The sequence below is a fragment of the Mesoplodon mirus genome (genome assembly GCF_964341445.2).
Source record: "Mesoplodon mirus genome assembly, chromosome: 7".
Lineage (NCBI taxonomy): Eukaryota > Metazoa > Chordata > Mammalia > Artiodactyla > Ziphiidae > Mesoplodon > Mesoplodon mirus.
Window position 1 is genome coordinate 1,155,243 of NC_138983.1, and position 17,696 is coordinate 1,172,938.

At 55.9% G+C, this 17,696-nt stretch overlaps 1 protein-coding gene across 3 annotated transcripts in view; it reads left to right on the forward strand.

Annotated features, from left to right (window-relative positions):
* Positions 1-11,314: 11,314 nt before the first annotated feature.
* The window catches only part of BRSK2 (BR serine/threonine kinase 2), a gene marked incomplete at its 5' end in the record, with an annotated part of 64,751 nt that continues 58,369 nt past the window's right edge, over positions 11,315-17,696 (forward strand). For all 3 annotated transcript variants that reach the window (XM_082627186.1, XM_082627187.1, XM_082627188.1), the window contains one exon: positions 11,315-11,408. In XM_082627186.1, the coding sequence (XP_082483312.1) occupies positions 11,315-11,408 (94 nt within the window). The remainder of the gene's footprint in view (positions 11,409-17,696) is intronic.

The window sequence follows — 17,696 nt, forward strand, 5'->3', positions numbered from 1 at the left end:
AAGGACCCTAATCTGGAGTGACAGCCCAGAGGTCTCCACTTTGCCAGAACTGTAAAGGGGAAGATTACAATACCTGACGACACAGACATTGAAAATGCACTTAGCCTGCAAAACACTGTAACCAAGATTGAGAGTCAAAGCACAAGCATGGAAAAAAACATTTGCAGCAAGCACGCTAGAGGGAATGTTCATGTCTTCAATACTAAAAGGGGGACTTCCCTGGTGGTGCAGTGGTTAAGAATCCGCCTGCCAATGCAGGGGACACGGGTTCGATCCCTGGTCCGGGAAGATCCCACATGCTGCGGAGCAACTAAGCCCAATTGCCACAACTACTGAGCCTGTGCTCTAGAGCCCGCGAGCCACAATTACTGAGCTCATGTGCCAAAACTACTGAAGCCCGCGTGTCTAGAGCCTGTGCTCTGCAACAAGAGAAGCCACCGCAGTGAGAGGCCCGCGCACTGCAATGAAGAGTAGCCACTCCTCGTCGCAACTAGAGAAAGCCCGTGCGCAGCAATGAAGACCCAACGCAGCCAAAAATAAATAAATAAATTTATTAAAAAAAAAAATACTAAAAGGTCTCTTGCAAATCAGTGAGAGAAACCTGAACGCCTCGAAAGAAAAGTAGGCAAAAGACATGTAGAAGTCATTCACAAAAGAAAAATGCAAATGGTGACTAAATGCAAGAAAGAATACGTCCAGCCTCACCAGTGACCGGAACCGTCCCCGCGAATGAAGAGGGTGGTTGCCCTGCATCCGAACCGCCGGGTGTCAAAACATGACCCAGTTCTGTGAGGGTGGACGAAGGTGGTTCATTAACATATGGATGATGAGGGATGAAGAGGAGGAGAGAGGGCAGTAAATCAACACAACTGTTCTAGAGACAGGGCCGTGCTGGGGGTGGATAGAAGGCGTGTAAAATGCAGTATCCACTGCCCTAACCACCCTGCGCTGGGAAATTCACTGTAGGAAAGTCATCAGAGAGGCACATGAAACATGCAAGTGCAGATGGGCCAGACCAGCATCTTTGTTTGTAAATGGAGGCATTATACATCTTATACAGTGTGAGGGTGAATTTTATATGTCAACCTGGCTGGGCTATAGGGGGCCCAGACATTTGGTTGAACAAGAGTCTGGGTGTTTCTGGATGAGAAGAACATCTGAATCAGTGGACTCGGTAAAGCAGATGGTCCTCCCCAATGTGGGTGGGCCTCATCCAATCAGTTGAAGGCCTGAAGGCTGAACCTCCCCAAGTAAGAGGGAACTCCTCCTGCCCAGCTGCTTGAGCTGGAACATCGGTCTTCTTTTGCCTTTGGACTGGAACTGCACTGCCCGGTCCCCTGAATCTCCAGCCCGCTGACAGGGGAGAGAGATGGGATGGAGATAGAGATACAAAGAGAAAGAGAGAGGATGCACAGATCTCCTGTTTGGTTCTGTCCCCTGGAGACCCCAGCTAACACTCAGAGTTACAGTGCCTGTACCTACTGCAGCCCCTGAAGCTAATGCTACAAAAGAAGCTGTGAGGAGGAAAGTGGCTCATTGGCCGAGCGCCCGCCATGTGCCAGGCTGGGCTCTGGCTCCTGAGATCCATCCAGAAACAAAACAAGGACCCTGCCTCACGGGGCTAAGTTCCAGAGGGAGAGACGGGCCAAAGGTAATGTAGAATGGACCTCAGAAGTTGGTACCTGCCATGGAAAAAGAAATGGTGAGCAGGTGAGAAGGATGTGGAGTCTTTGGAAGGAAAAGTTGCCAGTTTCCAGAGGCGTGCCACAGTGGGCCTCATGTTATGGGCTGAATTGTGTCCCCAAATTCACCTGTTTAACCCCAGCACCTCAGAGCATGGCTGTGTCTGGAGTTGGGCCTTTAAAGAGGTGATGAAGGTAAAGTGAGGTCACGAGGGTGGGCCGCAATCCCATAGGACTGGGGTCCTTATAGGAAGAGGAGATCAGGACACAGACACACACAGAGGGACGACCCTGTGAGGACACAGGGAGGAGACGGCCGTCTACACGCTGAGGAGAGAGGCCTCAGGAGGACCAGCCCTGCCCACACCTGGAACTCAGATTCTAGCCTCCAGGACTGGGGACAATAAATCCTGTTGTTTAAGCCGCCCCAGCTGTGGCACCTCTTATGGCCTCCCTGGCAAGCAAATACCCTGACACTTGATGAAAAAGTTGCAAGCCCTTCCAGGCTGTGAGGACGAGTGTGCCTGGCACCCAGCGCCAGCGAGGGGCCATGGTGGGAGGAGCAGTGAGAAGCAGGCCTCTGGTGGGAGAGGAGCCCCGAGAGGGGGGGTGAGGGAAGCCCACCTCGCCTTCTAAGCTGGGTGACAGGGACCCAGGGAAGGGTGTGAGCAGAGGAGGGGTGGGATCTGACTCCCAGTCTTAGCCCCTGAGAGGCCAAGGGGAAAACCAAAGACAGCAAAGGACTCGACTATGAATATACATGTGCTCCAACTAACTACATAACTTAGGTGAGATGGACAAGTTCCTGGAAAGGCACAACAACCAAAACTGACTCCAGGAGAAATAGAAACTCTGAATAGACTTGTAACAAGTAAAGAGATTGAATTAATAATTTAGATTCCCACAAGGACAAACCCTCACCCAGATGGCTTCTCTGGTGAATCTGACCAAACACTAGTGAAGAATTAATACCAATCCTTCACAAACCCTTCCAAGAAGAGGGGAGAACACATCCCAACTCATTCTATGAGGCCAGAACCACCCTGATAGCAAAACCAGACCAAGACATCACAAGAAAAGAAAACTACCGACCAATTACCTTATGAATATAGATACAAAAATCCTCAGCAAAACGTTAGCAGACTGAATCCATCAACGTTATGTACCAAGACCAAGTAGTATTGATCCCAAGAATGCAAAGTTGGTTTAGTGTTCGAAAATCAATTAATGTAATACACCTCATCAATTGGCTTTTGAAAAGCCATATCATCTCAATAGACTTGGCAAAAGCATTTGACCAAATCTGATACCCTTGCATGATTAAAAACATTTAACAAATTAGGAATTGAAGTGAACTCCTACCACTTGATAAAAGGTATTTAGAAAAAACCCACAGCTCACACCATATTAACAACAGAAGACTAGGTGCTTTCCTCCTGACATCAGGAACAAGACAAGGATGTCTGCCCATTACCACTTCTATTCAACCCTGTCCTGAAGGTTCTGGACAGGGTAATAAGGCAAGAAAAAGAAATAAAGGCATCCAGATTGGAAAGGAAGAAGTAAAGCTGTCTCTATATGCAGATGGCATGAGCTTGAATATAGGAAACGTAAGGAATCTACTAAAAGCTACCAGAACTAATAAGTTTAGCAAATTTGCAGGATGCAGTGCAAAAAAAATGTGTATTTCTATATGTTAGCAAGAGCAATCTGAAAATGAAATTAAGAAAACACTTACATTTATAATAACATCATAAAGAATAAAATACTTCGGAATAAATTTAATGAAAGAAGCACAACACTTGTGCTCTGAAATGCTCTCAGTGAGCACACATTCCTTGGTAATCGAGTCACGTTGGCATCATTTTCCCAACAGAGCCTTTAGAACACATTGGTCCCACGCCTCCCTCCACACCCCTCCCTCCAAAGCTCAGCTGCAGACTCCTCCTGCCCCTCCTCCCGCCCCTCCCATCCTGGGTCCATCGTTTGTCCTCCATCTCCTCTGTAGGCCCGCCTACCGTGCCATCTCTCTGTGTCCCTGTGGCCTGTCTTCAGAGCTGCACACCTTCCTTGGGGGGCCTCACTCACACCCAGCATCACTTACCTCCATGGGGGTGACTCAGGGCTGTGAATGTCTCCCTGGCTCACTTATGTGGTCCACCCACGTCTTTTTTTTTTTTTTCCTTTTTTCACATTTATTTATTTGGCTGTGCCGTGTCTTAGTTGTGGCACACGGGATCTTCATTGTGGCATGCGGGATCTTTTAGTTGCAGCATGTGGGATCTAGTTCCCTGACCAGGGATTGAACCCAGGCCCCGTGCATTAGGAGCACAGAGTCTTAGCACTGGACCACCAGGGAAGTCCCCCACCCAGGTTTTGTAATCATTTATTTGTGTGATTCTCTCTCCAGGGCAGAGGGTCACCAGCTGGGGAAGGGGCTGCCACACTGTGGCCATGAACCTCAGGCAATGTGGAATGAATGAATGAATGAATGAATGATGACGCTGTCTGCCCTTAGCCTCAGTAAACAAGTGCTGGAGTCCTGGAGCCAGGGCGGGTGTCCCTGGGTCTGGGGACGCCAGTGGGCAGGACGGTGGGAGGGGGAGAGAGCACCCCTGCAGCAGTCACAGCCCGGCCAGACGCACCGCGTGGCACCTGGAGTGCCTCCTGGCGGAGCTACTGTGCCCTGTGCCCCAACCCCAACCTGTGGCCACAGCTGGTTGCTGCCCTGTGTGTCTCACGGGGGCCGAGCGAGCCTTCTCTTTCCAGCTCGTCCTCCTGAGGGCCCTTGCTTGGGGCTGTGGCAGCTGGGAACTGGCAGCATCGGCCCTGCCTCAAGGAAACTTTAGGCTGCAGTGGAGTTGGGACGACCCAGTGACAGTTGAGTATCCTTGCCCTCACTGCTGTGCACTCAGGTACTCAGGCAGCCCAAGCCCGCCTACTCCAGGAAGCCCTCTCCCACTCACATGCCCACAGCCGGGGGGTGCTGAAAACGGGCAGAGGTCATGGGCTTTCTCTACGCACCTGGATCTTGGCCCCGCAGGGTGGATCCCATTTGTGCCAGTCAGTTTTACTAAAGTAAAATTCACGTGCGGTAAAATCGACCTGTAGGGCTTCCCAGGTGGCACAGTGGTTAATAATCTGACGGCCAATGCAGGGGACACGGGTTCGAGCCCTGGTCCAGGAAGATCCCACATGGCACGGAGGAACAAAGCCCGAGCGCCTCAACTACTGAGCCTGCGCTCTAGAGCCCATGTGCCACAACTACTGAGCCCACGTGCTACAACTACTGAAGCCCGCGCGCCTAGAGCCTGTGCTCTGCAACAAGAGGAGCCACCGCAATGAGAAGCCCACCCACCGCAACGAAGAGTAGCCCCCGCTCGCAGCAACTAGAGAAAGCACGCGCACAGTAACGAAGACCCAACGTAGCCAAAAATAAAAATAATAAATAAATAAATAAATTTATTTTTTTAAAAAATCGACCTGTAATTCAATGAGGTTGACAAAAGCCACTGTGGCGTAAGCACAATTGGGCCCTAGAGCATTTCCAGCACCCCTCAAGGCTCCCTCCGCCATTTGCCAGCAATCTCCTTCCCCCAACCCGCACCTGGTAACCCCAGTCTGCTTTCTGTAACTGCAGTCTTGCCTCTTCTAAAACGTCATACATAAAATCACACAGGACACTATTTCTTGAGACCAGATTCTCTGCGTGATGTTTTTGAGGTTCACCTGAGTCCTGAAAGGCATCCTATTTACTGTGGAGCAGTTGTCCACTGTGTGGATGGACCACAGCTTGTCCATCCAGTCACCCACTGGAGGACATTTGTGTTGCTTCCAATTTTTGGCTATTACAAATAAAGCTGCTATGAACATTGGTATGCTGGTTCATGTAGACTAAGTTTTCATTTTGGGGGGAAAATACCTATGAGTGGGATTGTTGGATTGTGTGGTAAGTGAATGTTGAACTTTGTAGATTATTGCCAAACTGATTTCCAAAGTGGCTGTATATTTACATTCCCATCAGCAACATGCGAGAGCTCCAGGCGCTCCAAATTCTCTCCAGTAGGTGTTGTCAGCATTGGGAGTTTTATGTGTTTTAATAGGTCTGTAGTTGTGGTTTTACTTTTCCTGGATCACATGACTAATCACTTTGATCATTTTTTTCCAGGTGCTTATTTGCCATCCATTTCTCTTCTTGGTTGAAGTGTTTTGCCCGAGTTTTAAATCAAGTTTTCTTCTTATTGAGTTGCAAGAGTTCTTTCTGTACTCAAAATACAAATCTGTTACCGAGGATGTGTTTTGCAAATATTTTCTACCAATTTGTGGCTTTTCATTTTCTTTACAGTGTCTTTTGAAGCACAGATTTAAAAAAATATTTATTTATTTATTGGTTGCATCAGGTCTTAGTTGCAGTGTGTGGGCTCTTCCTTGTGGTGCACGGACTTCTCTCTAGTTGTGGCACATGAGCTTAGTTGCCCCACGGCATGTGGGATCTTAGATCCCTGACCAGGGATCGAACTGGCATCCCCTGCATTGCAAGATGGATTCTTAACCACTGGACCACCAGGGAAGTCCCCAAAGCAAAAATTTTTTAATTTTGATGAGACCCAATTATTATTTTAAAAATTTTATGGTTTGTGCTTTTCGCATCTCATCTAGAAAAATCTTTGCATAACTCAAGGACACAAAGATTTTCTCCTGTGTTTTCTTCTAGTAGGTTCATATTTATAGTTCTTATATTTATGCCTGTATTATTGTTTGTTAATATTAATAAATATTAATCTAGTTGATATTTATAGATAGTGTAAGCTTTAAGGTTCTTTATTAACATATGATGTCTAATTATTTCAGTACCTTTTGCTGAAATGACTGTCCTTTCTCCATTAAATGACCTCTGCACCTTTGTTGAAAACCTATTGTCATAAATGCAAGGATTGATTTCTGAACTCTAGCCTCATTCTTTGATTTATGTGTCTATCTTTAAGCCAACACTGTTCTGTCTTGACTGCTGTAGCTTTTTAAGTCTTGAAATCAGGTGGTGTAAGTCTCCCAACTTCCTTCTTCCTTATCATTGTTTGGAATTTCCTTTGCTCTTTTCATTTCTTTATAAATTTTAGAATCAGCTTGTCAATGTCTTTTTAAAAACTGGGTAGCTTTGCTTGAAATCACATTGAACCTATAGATCAATTTGGGGAGAATCAACATCTTAACAATATTCAGTCTTGGAATCCATGAACATGAAACCGAGCAGGACCCTGCAGGGGCTTCAGGGACAGACCCCCTCCAAGTCCCACACCTCTTGTTTGCAGAGAGGCTTCAGTCTTCTAGGCCTTCCCCGAGTTCTGAAGAGGAAATTTAATCAGAGAAGTGAGAAAATGCAGAAACATAGGAAAGTAGTCAAGCAAGACAAAATAATAATAGTTTAGCCATAAAACTAAGTCAAGTTTCCTTCTCAAGGGCTATAGATAATATCCTGAGCCATATCCTTGAGTTGTTTTGCAGATACTGAAACCTCCACCAGGTGGAAGAAGTTAACTGCATGCTGACCACCAGCATGGAGACCCCAGATCAGCTGGAAGAGGAAAGTCGATGATTGAGATTCCTGAAACATCACCATCAACCAATCAGAGAATTATGCAAAAGCTAATCACCCACCCTCTGACCCTCTCCTTCACAGTGTCTTTAAAGACCCTTTCCTGAAAGCCATGGGGGAGTTTGGGTCTTTTGAACAGAAGCTGCCCATTCTCTTTCGTTGGCCCTGCAATAAACTGCACTTTCCTTCACCACAACCCAGTGTTAGCAGATTGGCTTTGCTGCACATTGGGGTGAGTGGACCCAAGTTTGGTTTGGTAACAAACACAGTATGACTCTCCATTTACTTAGGTCTTTTTTAGTCTCTCAGTGGTATTTTATAGTTTTCTGGGTATGTATCTCACACATATTTTGTTAAATTTACCTCTAAGTAATTCATGTTCTTTAATTCTATTTATAAATTGTACTGTGTTTGTAATTTCAAATTCTAATTGTCCCTTGTTAGGACACAGAGATAGGATTTTTATATTTTGACTTTGTATCCTGTGACTTTGCCAAACTCACTTGTTAGTTCTATGAGTATTTTGTAGTTTAGGATTTTCTGCAGACAAAAATGTCATCTGTGGATCAAGATTGTTTCAATTTTTCCTTTCCAATCATATAAAAATATAAGGTATAACTTGTTTTCCTTGCCTTATTACATAGGCTAGGTTCTCTAGTAAAGTGGTGATAGTGGATGCTTTTGCCTCATTCCCACTCAGTCTTTCACCATCAAGTACGATGTCACTGTGGGTTTTTGAAGATCCCCTTTATCAACTGAAGGAGCTCCCTTTTAGTCCTAGTTTACTGACCTGTTTATGTGTGTGTGTTGTATGTGTGTGTGTGTTTAAACCATAAATGGGTGAATTTTGTCATGCTTTTTTTTTGGCATCTATTGAAATGATTGTGTGGTTTTTCTGTTTCAGACCAATCACATTGTGAATTGCATCAATTTTGAAATGTTAAAGGAACTTTACATTCTTGGAATGAGCCCTTCTTGGTCATATGTATTATTGTTTTAATATATTGCTGGAATCAACTTGCTAATATTGTTAAGGATTTTTTCTGGACTCATGAAGTATATTGGACTTTAATTTCCTTTTCATGTCATTTCCTTATCTGGATTTGGTACCAGGGTTAAGATGGACTCCCGTGAAGAGTTAGCGGGTGTGCCCTCCTCCTCCGTGTTCTGAAAGCACTTCTGTAGTGACCGTGTTATTTCTCCTTTAAGGGTCTGCTGTAATCCTCCAGCGAGGCCTCCCATCTTGACATTCTCTGCACCAAGGCCAGCACTGGAGCAGGCAGATGGAAGCCTGACCACGAGGGGTCATGCTCTTGACCCCCACAAAGATGGGGAGATGAGCTATTCTGTTGTGCATGCACTAAGTTTGAGAGTTTGTGCAACGAACACCAGGAGGAACGCAGGAGGGAGGCTGCCCCACAGCCCTGGAGTGAGGGGGGCTGGCAGTGCTGATTCAGGAATGAGATGGGAGAGGATGTGGTCACCTGGAGAACATGGAGAGGCCAGTACAGGGGTTCCCCACGGAGCCCTGAGAAATGATGATGGGTATGGGCTGCACGGACACAGAGAATCGAGAAGTGGCCAGAGAGGGAAGAAGACCCCAGGAGCACAGGGTGAGGTGGGGGTGGGGACGTGGGAATCTTGAAAGCCAGGAATTTTAGCCCAAGAGTATCCAGATAAGAATGGTCAGCTGGGACTTCTCTGGTGGTACAGTGGTTAAGTATTTACCTGCCAATGCAGGGGACACAGGTTCGAGCCCTGGTGCAGGAAGATCCCACATGCCGTGGAGCAACTAAGCCCATGTGCCACAACTACCGAGCCTGCGTTCTAGAGCCCGTGAGCCACAACTACTGAGCCTGCGAGCCACAACTACTGAAGCTCGCATGCTTAGAGCCCATACTCCACAACAAAGAGAAGCCACTGCAATGAGAAGCCTGAACACCGAAACAAAGAGTAGCCCCCACTCGCCACAACTAAAGAAAGCCCGTGCACAGCAACAAAGACCCAATGCAGCCAAAAATAAATAAATAAATGAATAAATTTATATTAAAAAAAAAAAGAATGGTCAGCTGGGCCAGTGCTGCTGAGGGTACAAGAACGATGCGTCTGGTAAGTCCTGCAGGCTGGGGAGGCCCAGGTGATTGTGGAAGGCACAGCTCCAGCAGAGGAAGATGGGGAGGCCAGGGGCATGTCCTTCCCTGGCAGGTGACCCTCCTCCAGGTACTGGGATGCCACCCCTCCTCTGCTTGCCCACGGCCCTAGCCCATCTCTTGCCCACTTTTGACCTGACGACTCCCAGTCTGCCTTTAGCCCCTGGAAAATTTCTCTAGTCCAAGGTCCCAAACTCTCCTTATATCTATCCAGTTTAAACTGCACCACCCCGCTGAAGCCTGGCGCTGTCTGCGGCAGTGTTCCCCTGACCTGCACTGCACACCTTTGGAGGCACCTAAAGACTCTTAATCTGCAACCTTTTAAGAAACGAGTGGGAAGCAAGGGGGGGACCTGCAACGGCTGAGTGGAGCAGACAGGTATACTGAGTTCAGATAGGGGAGATAGAAATGCAAACAGGCCCTTCCAGGAGGGGTGCTGGGAAGACCTGCGAGTTTCCAGAGTTCTCTCAGTCCTCCCCCCAGGGCGGGCAGGAGCAGGGGATTAGCCTGACGGGAGTGAGGGCTAGCTGTGGAGCCCTGGGAGCCCGCAGAAAACCTTCAGGTGAAACTCGGCCACCCAGGACTTGGCGGCAGATCCGAGCCACGGCAGGGCACCCAGCGGCTCAAAGGGTGTGGGACCCTCACGTGCAGGGTTCGGGGCTCCCTGCTCCCGGCCCTCACCTCTCTTCTCTCACCACCTCTGCAGCACTGGCTTAGGCAGCACGTGTTTTCCGCAAGGAACAGGGGCCCTCCAGGTCTGGCTCCACTGCAGACGCCTCTCCCGAGCCCTAGAGCCGTCGGTGCAGGTGCACCTTCGGCCCAATCGAGGAAGAAGGTGGGCCGGCACAAAGGCCTGCTGTGTGGCCTGGGTTGAGTTCCTGACCCCACTGTGCTGGTCACAGTTGTGTACCCGGGAAAACGGAGCGGAGGAGGGCAGCGACTCGGGCACGGCCTTGGGACGCACAAGGTCACGGCTGGGCCAAGAGCCACGCAGCGCCGCCGCCCCCGGGATGGGGGTGGGGAGGGGCTAGTAACTCCTTTCCACCCCGGTGGTCGCGGCCAAGAGGGACGGCGCCGGGAGCCGAGGCAGCTGACTGCCCATCCCCACAGCCCGCCGCCTGCACCGTCCCGGGAGGCGCTTTACGGGAGGGCCGCCGCAGCTCGGCATCCGGGCGGGGTCAGGGGACCAGGGGCGGTGGGCGATGGGCGAGGGGCTCGAGACGCCCAGGCCGCGACCCCGCCCGGGCCTCGCCCGGACCCCGCCCGGACCCCGCCCTGGCCTCGCCTCCCGGAGACCAGCTCCCAGGAGCGCTCTCCGCGGCGGGGTGGAGCGAGGTGGGGGGCGGGGCCGGCAGAAGGCGCCGCTGATTGGCCGATGCCGCTGATTGGCCGGCGCGAGAGCCACTCGCTGCCGCCGCTGCATCCGGCTGCGCTCGTACGGGTTCGGCTCGGCAGCTCGGCTGGGCTCGGCGGCTCAGCTCGGCTCGGCTCGGCTCGGCTCGGCAGCTCGGCTCAGCTCGGCGGCTCGGCTCAGCTCGGCTGCGCGACCGCGGACGGACTGACGGGCGTGCGCGGGGGGCGCGGGGCGCAGGGCGCGGGGCGCGGGCCTCGGCGGCGGCGGCGGCGGCGGCGGCGACGGCGGCGGAAGCCTTGTGTCCCCGCCCGCCCGGTCGTCTCGGAGAGGCGGAGGCAGCGCGGGCCGGCCGCAGCAGAGCGGGCGCAGGCGCGGGGGGCGGCGGCGCGGGGGAGGCGCGGGGGGCGCTGAGCGAGCGCGGCCCGCCGGGCGCCGCCGACCCGGCCCAGCGGACTGACGGACGCGCACGGACGCGGCCCCTCCCTGCCGCCGCCCGCCCGGGGCGCCCACCTCGCCGGCGCCGGGCCCGGGAGCGATGACATCGACGGGGAAGGACGGCGGCGGGGCGCAGCACGCGCAGTATGTGGGGCCCTACCGGCTGGAGAAGACGCTGGGCAAGGGGCAGACAGGTGCGTGCGGGCCGGCGGGGGCCGGGCCGGGGAGACCGTGCACACGGAGGGCCCAGAGGGCCGAGGACACCGATGGGGGCCGGGGGCGCCGGGGGACCGGGAGGGCCGGGGGCGCACAGGCCCGCCGCCGGGGAGGCCGGCGCCGGCGCGCCGAGCGGGGGCCCGGGAAGGAGGCCGCCCGGAGCGGGGTGCTGCAGGCCCGGCCCACGTCTCCGGCCCGCGGCCGCGAACAATGGGAGGCCGGGCGCCCGGTCCCGCCGCGGAGCCCCGCAGGCCGCGCGGCTGCGGTCGGCCGGGCGCGGCCCAAGGACACTCGGCGCGGACGGCGGCGCACTGGCCCGGCCAGCGCCCCTCGGCCCGGCTGCAGGCTGCAGGTGCGCGGCCCCCGCCGCATTGTGCGCCCGAGCGACCGGGCCCATTGTGCCGCGGGAGGAGGGGGCCGAGCGGGCGCCCATCTGCCGTCTGCCGCGGCCGCGCTAATAGGCGTGCTGCCCGAGCAGCTGCGCCCCGGGCCGCGCGACCCCGGCCACGACCCCCAACTCCCGCGGCCGGCGATCAGCGAGGCCGCCATGCGCGTCCTGCAGGGACCGGGCCACTTTAGCCAGGCCGGGACCTCCCTCCCCGGTGGGAGTGGGAGAGTGCCCGGGCCACTCAGAGGGCTGGACAGCGCCTCTCTTCTCCCAACCTGTCAGGATGTCTGCGACACTGCACTCCTCCAGGGGCGGGAGAGGGAGACCGGTACTGGGCCCGACCGCGGATCCTGGGCCACGGATCCCACACCGGCGGTGGAGCAGACCCCAGCCTATGGGAGGAGGGGGCTTCCCGGCTGGTCCTGGACAGCCGTCTTCTGGCGATCGGGTTAGATCGCAGCCCCAAGGCCAGTGCCCTCATCTGGCTGGCCGGGCGTTCGCAGAGTCGCTTTATGGGACACTGGGCTCAGCCATTTTCTTTCTTCTCCCTGGATGGGCCTCTCTTGGCGGCCCAGAGGTCCGATTGGCACTGCCTCCTTCTCCCTGCCTCTCTGGGAAGTTCCTTAGACCTAGAGCAGGCAGGCAAGCGGAGCAAGGGAGGAGGAGGGTGCGGCAGGCCTGGGCCCACCCCACTGGTGCAGGGCTGGGGCCCAGGAGGGAGCGCTCTAGCCAGGCATGCTGCAGGCCTTCCCCGAGCCCCCCAGGGTAGCCCAGAGGCGGAGCCTGGAGGTGGAAGGAAAGTGGGCCAAGCCCCGGGCTGGGGTGGGGGGCAGGGGCTGTGATGTAACTAAGGCAGAGCCTGTGAAGGCGTCTGGGCTAGAGGCAGTGGGAGCCCCCCCCGCCCCCTGCTGGGCGGGCAGCCCTCGCACCGTGGGGCCCGGGGCAGTAGTGCAGTGCTGTTGGAAGTCGGGGTGGCGGGCCGGGTTCGAAGAGGAGGTGGCAGACAGCCCGTGATCAGCTGAGTTCAAAATGTGCATGTTTCCTGGGAGGAACAACTGTAGTTGGTGAAATTCTCAGTGGGGGAGGGGCTTGGGGCAGCAGAATGCAGGAGGCAGTGAAATAATCTAATTATCTTACCAATAAAATGTTATTATAGGGAAACATCGGCGTGCAAGCGATGACAGCCGTGAATTATACGCAGGTCTCCAAGGGTAGGGGCTGGTCTCCGTACTCTTCATTGAGTTATTCTGTTCTACAGTTAATTACAGGAGGGTTCTACTGTAATTAACAGTAACGAACACAAAAGGATGTACAGTGTGTGAACAACTGGCCGTGTGATGTTTAGAAGCAGCTCTGAGTGGCCCCTGCATCCAGCAGCCTCTCTCCTCAGGCCTTTCCCTGGTGAGTGGGATCACGTCTCTAGTTGAGGCCCCCCTCTCTGGGGGTCTGTCCGTCCTCTGTTCTTCTGGCCTCCCTGAGTGCTTGGAGCTGCCACTCGAGATCCTGATGGTTGGAGCACCTGCTTCCCAGGAAGGTTGGGGAGGAGGCTGTCCTGTTGGCGCCCGTCTCTCCGTCCTTTCTGTGGCAGGGTCATCTGGAGTTTGGTGGACGTAGGGGCCTCACGGTGTGTGTGTGCTGGGCCTGGCTGCTTGGCTTGCTGGCTGCTCTTTGGCACCAAATGCTAAGAAAGCTGTGATTTCCCAGGCCTGTCCTTTCGCTCCCGAGATAAACACCTGACCTTCTCTGGGGGCCAGGCTTCTTGCCAGGACACCTCGGTGGAAGTGTGCCGCCTCCCTCCCCAGCCGTTAGTGCTGCTGGGAGCTGCTCCCCCGGAGCCGTGCAGCCCCCAGGCACAGTGTGTGGTGGGGCCCGCGGTTTGTCCCTTGACTCCAGCCCAGCCCTGCTCGTCTCACGGGCACCTCTGTTCTCCCTGCTCTTTGCCAGCCCTCTGCCCAAGTCCTGTAAAGGGGGAACTGAGGAGAGTAGACATCGGCCGGCCGCGTGGGGCAGCTGGGCCTCTCAACCCAGCTGATCCGGGCACTCCGGCTGCGTGTCCCGAGCGGGGGCCTGTTGGGAGGCGGGCCCGCTGCTCTCCCCCAAAATGCCGCCTTTGGGGAGTCAGATGTGGGATGGGGGATGCCGCCAGGTGCAGAGTGCAGGTGTGGGCAGAGCCGCCCCTTCCACCCGGCTGGGGCTGGCAGGGTCCGGCTCACACTTCTGTTGCATCTTTTTAACCCCTGGTGGTTCTGTTTTGCTTGTTTGGCATTGGGCTCAGGGAGCGGGTCCGTCACCCCTGCTGGGTTGGGCCTCCCCGTCAGGGCTGGCGAGGCCGTGGTTGAGAAGTCATCTCCTCTGCCCAGCTGTCCTTGACGGCCTGGCGTCACCTCTGCAAGCAGCCTGGGGAGGGTGCCTCCGCCTTGGCTGCGATGTGGTTTCTGGTCAAGGGACGGGACCTTCCGGGCCTGCTGGGGCAGGTGTCACTGTGCCCTGTGGTGTTCAGTGCCGAGGCTCCGCCTGGCCCCTCCCTCATCCAGGAGAGGCTTCTTCAGCTGGGGGGGTGGGGAGGACACCCCCTGAGGGTCCAGTGGGGACCGAGTAGGCCCAGGAGGTGAGTGGTGTGGGCTGTGCTGTCTTCACCCCTCCAGCCCCATCAGGAAACGGAGCAGTGCCCCCGGCCCTGCCCAAGCCAGGGCGCAGCAAGCCCAAGTGGGGCTCGGCGCCCATAGGCCGGGAGGACCCCGGGGCTCGATGGGGAGGATGGTGGGCTCTGGGAGCCTTTCCTGGAGCCAAGGTCCACGGTAAGATGTGGGGCCCACCCTTGGAAACCCTTCTCCAGTGGGCAGGAGATGGGGGCGGAGGGCAGCACTGAGACAGGGCTTTCAGGCAAGGGGTTGGTCCAGCTAAAGAGAGAAGGGGGCGGTGAGGGGCCTCCCTGCTGCTCATCTGGCTGAGCTCGCAGGTTGGTGGGTGGGCAGGGGGAGAGCCCCTCCAGGCTCTCGAGGGACCCTCAGGAGAATTAATGTGAGTGCTGGTGGCAGGCAGGCTGAAGAGGACTCCTTGGGTGGGATGGGGCAGGTGAGCGAGGGAGACACAGGTGAGCTGGAGGGAGAGACAGGTGAGCTGGAGGGAGACAGGTGAGCTGGGAGGAGAGACAGGCGTGAGAGGGAGACAGGTGAGCTGGAGGGAGACAGGTGAGCTGGGAGGAGAGACAGGTGTGAGCAGGAGAGACGGGTGAGCTGGGAGGAGAGACAGGTGTGAGAGGGAGACAGGTGAGCTGGAGGGAGAGTCTGGCAGACCCTGGGGTGACCCATGGCCCAGAGCTGGAGGGAGCCCAGCTCAGAGCAGGAAGGGGGAGGCAGAGCCGGCGGCTGAGGTGGGCGGGGAGGCACCTGGGCCGTGGGAGACCACATCAGTTTTAGAAGGTTGAGCAGAAGGAGGCAGCTTTTTTTTTTTTTAATTTTTAAAAATATTTATTTATTTTTGGCCGCATTGGGTCCTCGTTGCTGCACGCGGGCTTTCCCTAGTTGTGGCGAGCGGGGGCTACTCTTTGTTGCGGTGTGTGGGCTTCTCATTGCGGCGGCTTCTCTTGTGGTGGAGCGTGGGCTCTAGGTACTTGGGCTTCAGTAGTTGTGGCGTGCAGGCTCAGTAGTTGTGGCGCACGGGCTTAGTTGCTCCGCGGCATGTGGGATCTTCCCAGACCAGGGCTCGAACCTGTGTCCCCTGCATTGGCAGGCGGATTCTTAACCGCTGCACCACCAGGGAAGTCCGGAGGCAGCTTTGAGCCAACGAGAGGCCGCAGTGCGTCGGCTCTGGGGATGGGGCGGGCAGGGGCTGGCCCAGGAACCGGCCTGGGGTGCCATGGAGGGCTGAGGCCCAGAGAAGGAGTGGGCCTCCCCATGTTGGTGGAGGCACTGGACTTGGGGTGCACAGTGAAGGTGGACAGAGCAGGATGAGTGGGGTGGGCCTCCACTGGTCGCATGTGGACCGCCTGTTGTGCCTGATGGTCAGAACGGCCGCAGGCCACATTGCCCTTTGCTGAGTCCAGAGCCTCCCCCTCTGTGCCTCAGGCTGGCCTCAGTCCATCTAACCTGTTTTATAAGTGAGGGAACGGGCTCAGAACCTGAACTTGGTCCAGGGCAGTTGCTCCTGGGGATGGTAGGAAAGCCCACAGATGCTCACTGCACGAGCCTGGTTAAACGTTAGGACCATATTCTCAAATAGTTGTGGGCAGACCTTGGGGGGCAGTGGGGATCCCCCACCTGTCTCCCTGCCCCACTGGAGTGGTTAGGAAGGCTCAGCAACCCATCAGTGACTTTGGGTGGGACAGAGGCTGCTCAGCCATCCTCCCGAGGCACAGACCCTCCCCCAGGAAAACCGCTTCCCCGAGCTGAGAGCTGGCCCTGGGTATGCTGTCCTTGTTGATGGAGGGCAGCTCTGCACGGGGCTTCCTGGGGTGATGGGGGTCTTGCGTCAAAGGATAGGCATTTTCCTGAAGGTAGGGCTGGGAGGGTCCTGGGGTGGACAGAGCCCTAGAACCCTGGTCCCAGAGTGTCCCGTACCCACCGTGGTCCCCTGTGGCTCTGAGCACCTCTGAGTTTTCACGTGTCCTGCCTGCCTCACCACTGGCTGTGGCTCTGCAGGGATGGTGGGAGGGGTGTTTGTACCAGGGAGGGCATGTGGGGCAGAGGGCACAGCCCGGGCGAGGGTACAGAGGTGAGAGATGCTCTTTGCAGAGCCGGCTGCTGCCCAGTGCAGCTCTGGCCGTGGGTTCCTCTGCGCTGGGGGTTTTCCACAGGGGGCATCAAGGCCTGTAGGCCCCCGCCTGCAGGGCCCCCAGCATGATGCGGAAAGAGTACGTCACCTGTGGCCAGCCTCTGTCCACCACGTGCCAGCTGTTGTCCCCAGAGCCGTCTGTTCGGAGCGGGTTTTGGGGGCAAGGCCAGGCCTGGCTCTTTCTGGAAGAAGCCAGGCCAGTGCCAGCCACGGCCCCGAGGTTCCAGCAGAACCTGTCTCCAGCAGATCCGGGGGGACCCTGCTGGATATACAGCCGTCTGCGCTGTGCTCAGGGCAGAGGAGCAGAGAGGTCTCAGACTCAGAAGGCTCCAGGTGCCCCCAACCCTGGTCTGCTGGAGGGTGGTCAGGGGTACCTGAGCCTTGCTGGTGACAGGCAGGCTTGGCTGTGCGTACTGGGGGCGTGTGTGGACTGGGGCCTCTGGGGCTTGCTCCCCCTGCCTCCTGGCCCATCCCAACCAGCCTCGAGAGCTGTGTGGGGCCGCCGAGGGCTCTGCCGCAGGATGCAGGGTCCCCTGCTGCCCACGGCAGCGGCTGACCGGCACCGCCCTGGGCCTGCGCCTGCGCCTGGACGGGGGCCCGAGCGAGCGTGTGCTTCCCCTGCCCACACGCGCCTTTTTCTGGCTACTTCCTCCCCTGGTGTTCATCGCTAGGGCTTATCTGTGGGGTAACCACTGGGCCTGAAAACGTCAGGGAAGGGAGAGGAGGCCGGCATCTGAGAGGCAGGTGGGCTGGGCAGCAGCACTGACGGCATCCTCTCTGCCTGTGCATGAGCCCTGCTTGGTGCCTGGCACCTTGCGTGTGCCCGGAGCAGACAGGTCCTGCCAGGTCAGAGGCCCGCGCTGAGGATGGCCCACGTCGGCCGTGCTCCCGAGTCAGCGGTGCAGTGGGAGGGTGCGTGGCTGGTGCTCATGAGGAGCGTGAGGGCGACTTCCTGGTCACCTAGTGCTCTGGTTTGGAGAGCACCTGTGCCTTTGAGGCCAGTGGACACAGAACCGGTGTCTGTGGGGGCCTGGCCGGGCGGCGGTGCCCACAGAGGAGGCTGTGTCCCCCGTCTGCCCGCGCCCACAGGCTGCGCCTGGAGCTG